We start from the raw sequence: 12,332 nt of genomic DNA, 5'->3' as shown, positions 1-12,332 counted from the left end.
ATGAACACTCACTTTCTAAACGTCATTGTGGGCGGACTTCCATGTAGGCGGGAGATCTATTTTACCCTCGAAAATAATAACAACACGTAACAGCTTAAACTTTTTGACTACAGCCTCTTGTCCAAACGGGATATTGTCTATTTTCGGTTTGATTGTTAACGAAGTGACTTGGTAAATATTGCCTTAGTTATGGACCAAGTTTTCAACAACAAAAAATCTGAATTGATGAGGTAAACTACAATGGACATTTTTAATTTTCTGACGGATGAGCAGTTACTGCGGTTTTTCCGCTGTAGTAGAGCAGAGATGTTATGCATGGAGCAACCACACACCTTCCTTAATCAGGTCCGAGACCACCACCTCATTCCAGAGGAAATGTATAAGGTGAGAGCAGTAGAGGCCCCCAAGCTTCTATAGACAAAGCAGCTAACTCAACGTTTAACCAAGCAGCGCTGACATTCAACGGTAACATAACAAATTGTAGAGAAAATCTTCGGTAACATTCATTCTCCTATTTAGATACAACAGAAATAACAGGTCTCTGAATGTTGTAAAAGTAGAAATTGGAGTTGATAATCATTAATAAGTGACGCCTGACGTGTGTCTATATATTCATGTCTGTCACGTGAACTGATGATTGAGATGGTAGTTTCTTCTAGAGAATATAATCTTATCACTCCACTCCACCCTAAAAAAACACAAATTGGACCATAGTTTTGTATTTGACCCCTCCAGCAGAAACTGATTCGGATGAGGAGCAAGGGCGCGGCAAAACTGGCACGTTGATTTTAAAAGTATCCGTGATTTCCGCTTTCTCAATGGGAGTCATACAAAGGGCCAGGACCAGAACGAATCAGTTGGATGGGCATTTGATTTCTATGGGCGGCCCGATTTTTGTGCACGAATTTAGTTAATGGGTGTTATAATAATTAAGACCATAGGCAGCTCGAGTTTCAAGTTTGGGGTAGCTTACAATTTAGCCTACCATTTCTACCTACAGTATCTGTTTGCCAGTTAGGATAATTTTTATATGCACGTTTTCATTTATCAAAATTGTCACCTGGTTCATCAAAAAAATCTGAATTAAAATCGAGAAGTTTAAAGTTTGAGAAGTTCAAATTAAAAACTAATGCAAGAGCACCCGCCATTGCCATATGGACACATTGATACACCTTGATCATATAACGACACAGGGCGAGACACAGATGGAGAGGCAGGTGGTTTGAGTCTCTAATATTTATTAAATACAAGAGGCAGGCAATAGGCAGGTTGAGGACAGGCAGAGGTTCATTAACCAGGTCAGAGTCCGAGGAAACAGGGTGGCAGAAAAGGTCGGAACCGGGAGGACTAGAAAAACCAGGAGCACGGAAAAAATCCTCGCTGGTACGCTTGACGAGACACGACGAACTGGCAACAAACAAACAGAGAACACAGGTATAAATGCACTGGGGATAATGGAGAAGATGGGCGACACCTGGAAGGGGGTGGAGATAAGCACAAAGACAGGTGAAACAGATCAGGGTGTGACAGGTTCATTTGCGGCTAAAGAAATTAGCACATGGAACTCAGGGACATAGCCTAGGCGATAGGCTAATGCAGCAGTAGGCCTATAACTTCTATTGTCAACTAAGTTAAATACATAGGCCTAAAGCCGACAAATAAAAACAGTCTAAAAATATCCTGATGAAAATGCAGGTTCTTTCAATCGCATGAATCACTATACTCAGCCTGTCTGCCTCCCTTTCTCTTTGTCTTGACTTGAGCTATCATGCAACATTGTATCAACTCAGCAGGTTGGGGTGCTCAGGCTCATACAATCTCTCAAAGTCATCAGGACAGAGAAACCACACACATGCTCATTACTCACATGGAGCACTCCAAACAAAAGACAATGAAAAAAATGATAAAACTCCTAAATGATGGTTATGAAATTAACCAAAACTTGTTTCTCACAAGTGTAGCAGGCTGTGAACTCTGCAAACAACGTTTCCGCTCTGAGAATGATAAAGGTAAATGACTCTAATACATGTGTTAACAGAAATTAATGTAACCAAATTACAGGGATTAACGGTACATTTACTAGGCCTACTGGTGACATATGTAACGGGGAATTGATCAAAATAAACAATCAAAGGGCAAACAACTCACACAATGAAACCATGAATGCGCAAGAATTGGTGGGAGACAGCGGAGCACATTCTGGAGAGCTGAGTGCATGCATTTTGAGAGAGAGACGCTCATATCTTCGCCACACACCCCTCCCCTTCTTCTTGTCTTAACATTTTAAATTATACTCAAGACACATTATCTTCACACATATTAGATGCTTTTCACTGACAGCCTCAACTCAATAATCAACTAGGCCTATTGCCATGCGTGCTGCCCAAATGGCTGGTTTCCCAAATAGACAGGTCTATCCACAGCTATTTAAAAAATAAAAAAATAAGCTAATGATCATCTGTGGCTAAGTCAAACTCTCTGGTAAAGTATTTTGAATGATTTTATTTAGACAGGAATAATTATATAATTTTGTCAAAACATCATTTTAATTTAGGGGAAGCCAGCATACGAACAGTGTACTGTGCACTCGTCAACTTTCCTTTCTAATTCGCAAGAGGCTGAAATATAATGACACAAGTGGCTCTGTATATAATTATGAGATGCTCATATCCCTGCCCTGTCGTTGTCCCAAAGGCGGGAATGCAGGTGACAAGCTTAGGTCTGCTTATGCCCATAGAAATGCATTGGACTTATTCAGATCAGATTTTGTAGAGAGTGAGCCCTCTCGCATCGCCTCTTTCTCTCTGCTGAAACTAGCAAGCGAAACAGCGCCCCTCTATCTTACTATGTAGCCCGTGTGTCTGATGCTGTCTGGCCAGAAAAAGTATGACATGCCATACTCCTTTTGTCCAGACAGCACAAGATACATGGTCTACTAACCAGAGGGACACTGTTTCACAAGCACGGATGCTTTATTTGAGATTTATGCGTCTTTCTGTCGGCGCGCGTCTCGGTCAAATAAATGACGAGACGCGCGCCACCCATAACGGGGCTGCCCATGACGCCGGCCCTGGTCGGACAGACTCGAAAGTGGAGATGACGTGTCCCTATACCAAAAATGTCCATACCCTACTGTACTCTACTATACTTTACTGTACTGCACTCTACTATACCGGTCAAAGTTTTAGAACACCTACTCATTCAAGGGTTTTTCTTTATTTTACTATATTCTACATTGTAGAATAATAGTGAAGACATCAAAACTATGAAATAACACATATGGAATCATGTAGTAACCAATTTTATATTTGAGATTCTTCAAATAGCCACCCTTTGCCTTGATGACAGCTTTGCACACTCTTGGCAACCAGCTTCACCTGGAATGCTTTTCCAACAGACTTGAAGGCGTTCCCACATATGCTGAGCACTTGTTGGCTGCTTTTCCTTCACTCTGCGGTCCGACTCATCCCAAACCATCTCAATTTGGTTGAGGTCAGGTGATTGTGGAGGCCAGGTCATCTGATGCAGCACTCCATCACTCTCCTTCTTGGTCAAATAGCCCTTACACAGCCTGGCGGTGTTGGGTCATTGTCCTGTTGAAAAACAAATGATAGTCCCACTAAGCCCAAACCAGATGTCATGGCGTATCGCTGCAGAATGCTGTGCCTTGAATTCTTTTTAATTTTTTTGTATTATTTTTTATTTTACCACCTTTTCTCCCCAATTTCATGGTATCCAATTGTTAGTAGTTACTATCTTGTCTCATCACTACAACTCCTGTACGGGCTCGGGAGAGACGAAGGCCGAAAGCCGTGCGTCCTCCGAAACACAACCCAACCAAGCCGCACTGCTTCTTAACACAGCGCGCATCCAACCCGGAAGCCAGCCGCACCAATGTGTCGGAGGAAACACCGTGCACCTGGCCCCCTTGGTTAGCGCGCACTGCGCCCAGCCCACCACAGGAGTCGCTGGTGCACGATGAGACAAGGATATCCCTACCGGCCAAACCCTCCCTAACCCAGACGACGCTAGGCCAATTGCGCGTCGCCCCACGGACCTCCCGGTCGCGGCCGGCTGCGACAGAGCTTGGGCGCGAACCCAGAGTCTCTGGTGGCGCAGCTAGCGCTGCGATGCAGTGCCCTAGACCACTGCGCCACCTGGGAGGCCTGTGCCTTGAATTCTAAGTAAATCACAGACAGTGTCACCAGCAAAGCACCCCCACACCATAACACTTCCTCCTCCATGCTTTACAGTGGGAAATACACATGCGGAGATTGTCCATTCCCCACACCGCGTCTCACAAAGACACAGCAGTTAGAACCAAAAATCTCAAAATGTTGACTCCAGACCAAAGGACAAATTTCCACCGGTCTAATGTCCATTGCTCGTGTTTCTTGGCCCAAGCAAGTCTCTTCTTCTTATTGGTGTCCTTTAGTAGTGTTTTTTGCAGCAATTTGACCATGAAGGCCTGATTCACACAGTCCTCTGAACGGTTTATGTTGAGATGTGTATCTTACCTAAGCTCTGTGAAGCATTTATTTGGGCTGCAATTTCTGAGGCTGGTAACTCTAATGAACTTGTCCTCTGCAGCAGAGGTAACTCTGGGTCTTCCATTCCTGTGGCGGTCCTCATGAGAGCCAGTTTCATCATAGTGCTTGGTGGTTTTTGAAAGTGCACTTTAATAAACTTTAAAAGTTCTTGAAATATTCCGTATTGACTGACCTTCATGTCTTAAAGTAATGATGGAGTGTCGTTTCTCTTTGCTTATTTGAGCTGTTCATGCCATAATATGGACTTGGTATTTTACCAAATAGGGCTATCTTCTGTATGACCTATCCCCACCTTGTCACAACACAACTGATTGGCTCAAACGCATTAAGAAGGAAATTAATTCCACAAATTAACTTTTAAGAAGGCACAACTGTTAATTGAAATGCATTCCAGGTGCCTTCCTCATGAAGCTGGTTGAGTGAATGCCTAGAGTGTGCAAAGCTGTCATCAAGGCAAAGGGTGGCTATTGAAAGAATCTCAAAGATGAAATATATTTTTGATTTGTTTAACACTTTTTTGGTTACTACATGATTCCATATGTGTTATTTCATTGTTTTGGCGTCTTCACTAGTATTCTACAATGTAGAAAATAGTAAAAATAAAGAAAAAGCCTTGAATGAGTAGGTGTTCTAAAACTTTTGACCTGTAGTGTACAGTAGATGTCTATGATTAGTTCGGACTTTGTCCAGTCCGGACTGCCCCAGTCTGGGTTGTGTTCCCCTGCTCAGATGTTGCATGCATCAACCAATTTTTGCATGCCACATCGTCCACTGTAATGTCGGGCACCAGAATGCTATAACATATGATGTGGTTAGCTGATAGACGTCTTTTCAATTGAATTTTGCTCACTGGGAAGGGCGTGTACAAGGTGCTGGACTGGCTGGAGACAGAGAGACCTCACAGCATTAAGTTGTTCTGGAGCTGTGTATTCAGGGACCACCTCCTTCAGCAGTACCCCACGCTACAAAACAGCCTGCTGGATGGTCAGTGGGTATTTTCTCTCTGTTAGTATTATTATTATTTCTCTGGTAGTATTTTGATTTGTCGTACAAGTCACAAGGGATGTCACTGTGTTTGTTACTACTACTACTATTATGGTTTGAGGTTACTTGAATACTTGAAATGCTTTCCATTTATGAGGTCCATATGATTGTCCCAGCCTATAACTCGAATATGAAGATGTTTGTTTCATTCGGCATCCAATCCCAGGGTCGTTCACCTTCAACACAAAACTGCCAGAGAACTTGGAGAAAGAAGAGGAGGGGAAAGAGGAGAAGGGGAGGAAGGTGGAGGGGGAAGAGAAGGAGGAGGAGGAAAAGAAGACAGGACGGAAAAAGAGGAAACAGAAGATAAGCGAGAGTGCTAAGAAGGAGGAACAGCCCAGCACATCCACCCAGTCCACCCCCAGTCAGAAGAGGATGGTCCAGAGGCCGACCTACGGTGAGTCCCAGGCTGGTTGGGGGGGGGAGATGAGGCCTTGTTAGAAAGTCTAAAGTCCCTCTGTAACTTCAAACATACACTACAGCTGCAAGCAGCAATGCCGGGGTTTAGCTGTGGGCCCAATGTGCCACCAACAGGACAAAGAGGACACGCTTGCCTAATATCAAAACTCAAAATCCAACTGATTATGCAAAATGCTTTCGATGTATTTTGGACTATTTTTAATCATGTTGACTACTTTAAATGTCTTCTTCTCCAGAACCGCTGGACCGATTGGCACCAGTAATGAACTTATTCTCTGTATTCATTATTGCAGGAATAGTATTACTGGCATTGCTTTTCTTATATGTTAATTTTCTTAACTACTGTACATGTGATAAACATCAGAAAATCCTATAGCTTTTACCATGTGTCAGAAACGATTGGAGGTACTGGGAACACTCTGTCTGCATTTAAAATAATACCTTATACACTATGTCACTCTGCTCAAAAGTTGTGCGCTAAATTGGGTATATACTACACTCTTCTAAAAAATGGTAAAAGCTAGAAGCTGAAAGGGTTATTTGGCTGTTCTCATAGGAAAACTCTTTGAAGAACCCTTTTGGATTCCAGGTATTAAAAAAAAATGGGGGGTCCATGTTCCTTTCCACAGAGGGTTTTTACCTGTCTTTCTCTGTGCTCTAGTGTCGGGTCGGAAGAGTACCCATAAGTCACAGCGCTCGGTGATCCCGGTGGAGCTCCCGGTCCCGGTGGAGCTCCCGATCCCAGTTGAGCTCCTGGTGGAGCTCCCGGTCACCTGTGGGGACAAAGAGGGCATGCTCAACAGGGACAAGCTGGCCAAAGGTGGGTCGTTCGGCCTGAATAACCTTGCCTAAGACCTTAACACTAACACTGGGGTTCTGTAATGTCACTGAGTGTTCATTTAAATCTTGAATCAAAACTATAAATGTTATATTTGAGGAAAAATATAAAACCCTGGTGTGTATGATATCTGACTTCCTCATTGGTCTGTCTCAGGGGAAAGTTGCATTTTGGTCCAGGGTCATTGGTTAACCCCCAGTAGGTTTGAGGAGTTTGGGGGGAAGAAGAGCAGGAAGAACTGGAAGTACAGTGTCCGCTGTAGAGACACCCCTCTGGGAAAACTGATCCAGGTACAGCATATAGCTGCTTTTCATACTCTTATCAAGCCCATAAGATTTGTAAAATGTTGCCACATACTACACTCTTGGTCTAGATGTTGGCCTACATAGGTCTGTATTACTGTATAGTCTTAAAGGGCAATAACAGAACATTTGTCTATGTTGCTAAACCCCTCTGACTCGGTGTTGGAATGTCTGTCAAAGTGCGCACCCCTATCATATTTTTTATTTTTTTATTTTTATTTTTGTTTTTTATCCCATTTTCTCCCCAATTTTCGTGGTATCCAATCGCTAGTAATTACTACCTTGTCTCATCGCTACAACTCCCGTACGGGCTCGGGAGAGACGAAGGTCGAAAGCCATGCGTCCTCCGAAGCACAACCCAACCAGCCGTACTGCTTCTTAACACAGCGCGCCTCCAACCCGGAAGCCAGCCGCACCAATGTGTCGGAGGAAACACCGTGTACCTGGCCCACTTGGCTGGCGCGCACTGCGCCCGGCCCGCCACAGGAGTCGCTGGAGCGCGATGAGACAAGGATATCCCTACCGGCCAAACCCTCCCTACCCCGGACGACGCTATGCCAATTGTGCGTCGCCCCACGGACCTCCCGGTCGCGGCCGGCTGCGACAGAGCCTGGGCGCGAACCCAGAGACTCTGGTGGCGCAGTTAGCACTGCGATGCAGTGCCCTAGACCACTGCGCCACCCGGGAGGCCCTACCCCTATCATTAAGGGAGAGCGAGGGAGAGCTAGAGCGAGAGCTACGTCACAGAGCTAGGATAGAACGCACATCTACGGAAAAGGTAAACGTTCTGTCACAGCGAAAACACTACATTGGGGAAGTCTAATCGATTTTGAGATATGGCATATACATTTTCTGTGATACATTTGGGTAGCGGGCTCACAGTTTTATCTTTTCTGAGATCTCTGCCAAGCAAGGAGGAAAAAGCAGCCAGCTCATGCAACAACACACACAGGAGGGGGCTCCTCATAAATAAAACACAACGGCAGTTTTCAAAATGGCCTACGTCAGACTTCAGCACATCACCAGACCCAACACAAAGCGCCTTTTACTATATTGTCAGAAGCAACATCAGACCCCGGTCGTTGCCTATTTAATTGGTCTCTTTCAATGCTCTGGAAACCAAGCGGTGCTCTTTGAAGATGGCATCGTAGCCACACAAATACATTAGAAGATAATTGTTGATCTGATCAGAAACACTGTGCTCACAACCTTTTATCTCCTAAATAATGTCGCTGGTGTATTTTGTTAGAATTTGGGATTATATTGTGCAATAGGCTATAAGGTTTTTACCAGCTGTGAGTCCTTCCAGGCTCGAGTACCGTGCACAAAACAAGACACATAACAAGCTCGAGGAATGTCTACTGAAGCAAAGTCTCACCCACATCAGAACCTAGACTATCTATTATATTTGCAACATAAATTAAATTACAAGGTTATGTTCGATGTCAGCTGGCTACTATAGGAAAGTTACTATCTAATGAATTATTTTTTAACATAAATTAGCCTTTCATTTTATGAAGTGGACGTTATGTTACACAATCACTTGTCTTTCCCTCACATTTTAGTAGATATATTTTGCCGTAAGGATCAGATCACACCATTCACCGGGGGGCCTAACATACAGTCAGAGAGGGAAGATAAACAATGTTGATTAGCAGGGGAAAATCATGGACTTCACCAGGACCTGCTGTAATGGTGTTAAAAAAAAAAAAAAAAAAAAAAAAACGTCGTGAACTGAATGCGCCATTTCTCAGAATGGTGATATGTCTCACAAGATCACTTAATGATTAATTAGTATTCTACATAACAACCCGACTAATAGCATGATAATATCAGGCTACGGTTATACCAAAAACACCATGTAATTTCTTAAGACAATTTAGGATGATTGTGCTGAAATGTTGCTTTTTTATATCATGCTGTGGCTGTGTTTAACTATCTGCTCTAAAATGTGATTAGTTCAGCCGGTTAGCCACGCTTACTTACATCAGTCAAGAAGATCAAAATGCATATTCCCATGAAACTGATAAGGATCAAATTATTGACATGCATGCATTATGGGCGTTTCACCTGTAAAACGTGAAGAATCATCATTTACGATTGAGAGTGATGATGGCCTGATTTATAATAAGGTCAGCGTAATTTGGTGTTTTAGGATTTTAAATGTAGAACATTTTCCTTTAGCCACTTATAGCATTATACATTTATACAACGGGTGGGTCTAATCCTGAATGCTGATTGGTTAAAAGCGCATTCTAACCTGTTTCTATTCCACAAACCTCTCAGCCCCTGGTCTTCAGGACTGAGCCCCGAATATTATGAAACTGGTGACGAGCCTGGGTGAAATTATGTCCAATGGCGTTGAAAGTTTAAAGTGGGGGGCGGGATTAGATCGGCTCCTTTCTTCCTTTCTTGGCAGAGATCTCAGAAAATGTAAAAATTGTGAACCTGCGACGCAAATGTGTCACATACAATTTATATGCCAAATGTCACAATCGATTGGACTTCCCAAATTTAGTATTTTCGCTGTGACAGAACGTTTATATTTTTTGCATATTTGTGTTATTCCACGAAATTCTATCTAGCGCTGCAGTGAGCGGGGGACTGTCTAACCATGTGACGTAGCTTTCGCTTTCGTTTCACCACGCTCTCCATGAGAAAAGTGCTTTTACAAAAAGTCCATAACGCGACAGAGGGGTTTAGAAACATGGGCAGATTTTCCCCTTTAATATTTATTACTCTTACAACAGTATGTAGGTGTTTCCTGTACCATCAAATTGGGACAGACACAGCAACAAACTACAGCTACATTAAACTCTATTTGTAATTCTGTTAATTAAGAAACTAACTGTACACTGATATGCCATTCAATCTGTCCCCCTTTTCTCTAACCCCTCCCATCATCATCCCACCAACCTCAGGAAGGTCATTTAACTTCACCAGACTTTAAAAGAAGAAAGAGTGCACAGGTAGGAGACCAATCTTTCAATATACCACATCCTCTGGATTAACGCTTAAGTTAATTTATCAACAGTTGAAATTGGAAGTTTACATACACCTTAGCCAAATACATTTAAACTCAGTTTTTCACAATTCCTGACATTTAATCCTAGTAAAAAATCCCTGTCTTAGGTCAGTTAGGATCACCATTTTATTTTAAGAATGTGAAATGTCAGAATAATAGTAGAGAGAATGATTTATTTCAGCTTTTATTTATTTCATCACATTCCCAGTGGGTCAGAAGTTTACATACACTCAATTAGTATTTGGTAGCATTGCCTTTAAATTGTTTAACTTGGGTCAAACATTTCAGGTAGCCTTTCACAAGCTTCCCACAATAAGTTGGGTGAATTTTGGCCCATTTCTCCTGACAGAACTGATGTAACTGAGTCAGATTTGTTGGCCTCCTTGTTCGCACACGCTTTTTCAATTCAGCTCACAACTTTTCTAAAGGATTGAGGTCAGGGCTTTGTGATGGCCACTCCAATACCTTGACTTTGTTGTCCTTAAGCCATTTTGCCACAACTTTGGAAGTATGCTTGGAGTTATTGTCCATTTGGAAGACCCATTTGCGACCAAGCTTTAACTTCCTGACTGATGTCTTGAGATGTTGCCTCAATATATCCACATACTTTTCCTCCCTCATGATGCCATCTATTTTGTGAAGTGCACCAGCCCCTTCTGCAGCAAAGCACCCCCACAACATGATGCTGCAACCCCCGTGCTTCACGGTTGAGATGGTGTTCTTCGGCTTGCAAGCCTACCCCTTTTTCCACCAAACATAACGATGGTCATTATGGCCAAACAGTTCTATTTTTGTTTCATCAGACCAGAGGACATTTCTCCAAAAAGTACGATCTTTGTCCCCATGTGCAGTTGCAAACCGTAGTCTGGCTTTTTTATGGCGGTTTTGGAGCAGTGGCTTCTTCCTTGCTGAGCAACCTTTCAGGTTATGTCGATATAGGACTCGTTTTACTGTGGATATAGATACTTTTGTACCTGTTTCCTCCAGCATCTTCACAAGGTCCTTTGCTGTTGTTCAGGGATTGATTTGTACTTTTCGCACCAAAGTACGTTCATCTCTAGGAGACAGAACGCGTCTCCTTCCTGAGCGGTATGACGGCTGCGTGGTCCCATGGTGTTTATACTTGCGTACTATTGTTTGTACAGATGAACGTGATACCTTCAGGTGTTTGGATATTGCTCCCAAGGATGAACCAGACTTGTGGAAGTCTACATATGTTTTTCCCGAGGTCTTTTCTGTGTTCTTTTTTCTGAGGTCTTTTTTCTGAGGTCAATCAAAGTGGAACTGAGTTTGAAGGTAGGTCTTGAAATACATCCACAGGTACACCTCCAATTGACTCAAATTATGTCAATTAGCCTATTAGAAGCTTCTAAAGCCATGACATAATTTTCTGGAATTTTCCAAGCTGTTTAAATGCACAGTCAACTTCGTGTATGTAAACTTCTGACCCACTGGAATTGTTATACAGTGATTTATAAGTGAAATAATCTGTCTGTAAACAATTGTTGGGAAAATTACTTGTGTCATGCACAAGTAGTTGTCCTAACCGACTTGCCAAAACTATAGTTTGTTAACAAGAAATTTGTGGAGTGGTTGAAAAAGGAGTTTTAATGTCTCCAACCTAAGTGTATGTTAACTTCCGACTTCAACTGTATATGTCCTTAGAAGCTGTGTTAATATAAAATCACTGCAACCTTAGATGGCTGCCCCAGACCAGTTGATGGCACTATAGATTTAATTGGCACCAGTGGCACCATTGGATACTAGAGCAATAACTATTGATCAAGTGTTAGATTTAAATTATGCAGACAAACAACATGAAATATACTGATTAGTATATCTGTATAATCACCAGTGGCAGTCAGTGCCATTTAAGATGAGGAAGAATTATTGTATTTTTTATGAGAATGGCCTTATTTCTATTACATGATATTGGATGACTGTCATTCATATTCCCTTCACCCAGTTCAATGTAACATCAATAGGTTTATGCTACTACATGATACTAGAATTTTCCCTGTACCCATCATGAGGTTGCTACAACCTAGCCTAGGAATGAAAGTTTACAACCTTACAGGTCGAGATAATTTTGAGTGATCAAGGTGACAGACATTCAATACCGCCTTGCACATTTTGCCTCCATCTAGCTGATC

At 42.5% G+C, this 12,332-nt stretch overlaps 1 protein-coding gene and 1 long non-coding RNA gene across 4 annotated transcripts in view; one reads left to right on the top strand and one right to left on the bottom strand.

Moving 5' to 3' along the window:
- The window catches only part of LOC129822370 (nuclear body protein SP140-like protein), a 31,112-nt gene that overhangs the window by 9,458 nt on the left and 9,322 nt on the right, over positions 1-12,332 (top strand). Inside the window, exons 1-7 of one of the 3 annotated variants that reach the window (XM_055880613.1) lie at positions 61-384; positions 1,962-2,009; positions 5,408-5,534; positions 5,761-5,991; positions 6,676-6,834; positions 7,009-7,142; positions 10,076-10,123. In XM_055880613.1, the coding sequence (XP_055736588.1) occupies positions 241-384; positions 1,962-2,009; positions 5,408-5,534; positions 5,761-5,991; positions 6,676-6,834; positions 7,009-7,142; positions 10,076-10,123 (891 nt within the window). In that variant the 5' untranslated portion in view covers positions 61-240. Of the gene's footprint in view, positions 1-60; positions 385-1,961; positions 2,010-5,407; positions 5,535-5,760; positions 5,992-6,675; positions 6,835-7,008; positions 7,143-10,075; positions 10,124-12,332 lie in introns of those variants that run through there. The other 2 variants (XM_055880622.1, XM_055880603.1) reach the window with 2 other exon arrangements.
- LOC129822397 (uncharacterized) lies at positions 1,222-9,780 on the bottom strand. The gene is made up of 3 exons (XR_008754484.1): positions 9,415-9,780; positions 6,655-6,787; positions 1,222-5,794 (listed from the first exon to the last, which is right to left on the bottom strand). It is a non-coding gene; the product is annotated as an uncharacterized LOC129822397 (long non-coding RNA).

Source organism: Salvelinus fontinalis, chromosome 2 (genome assembly GCF_029448725.1).
Source record: "Salvelinus fontinalis isolate EN_2023a chromosome 2, ASM2944872v1, whole genome shotgun sequence".
NCBI classification, from domain to species: Eukaryota; Metazoa; Chordata; class Actinopteri; order Salmoniformes; family Salmonidae; genus Salvelinus; species Salvelinus fontinalis.
Note: the sequence above shows the minus strand (reverse complement) of the source record. Positions and strands in the feature narration are given on the sequence as shown.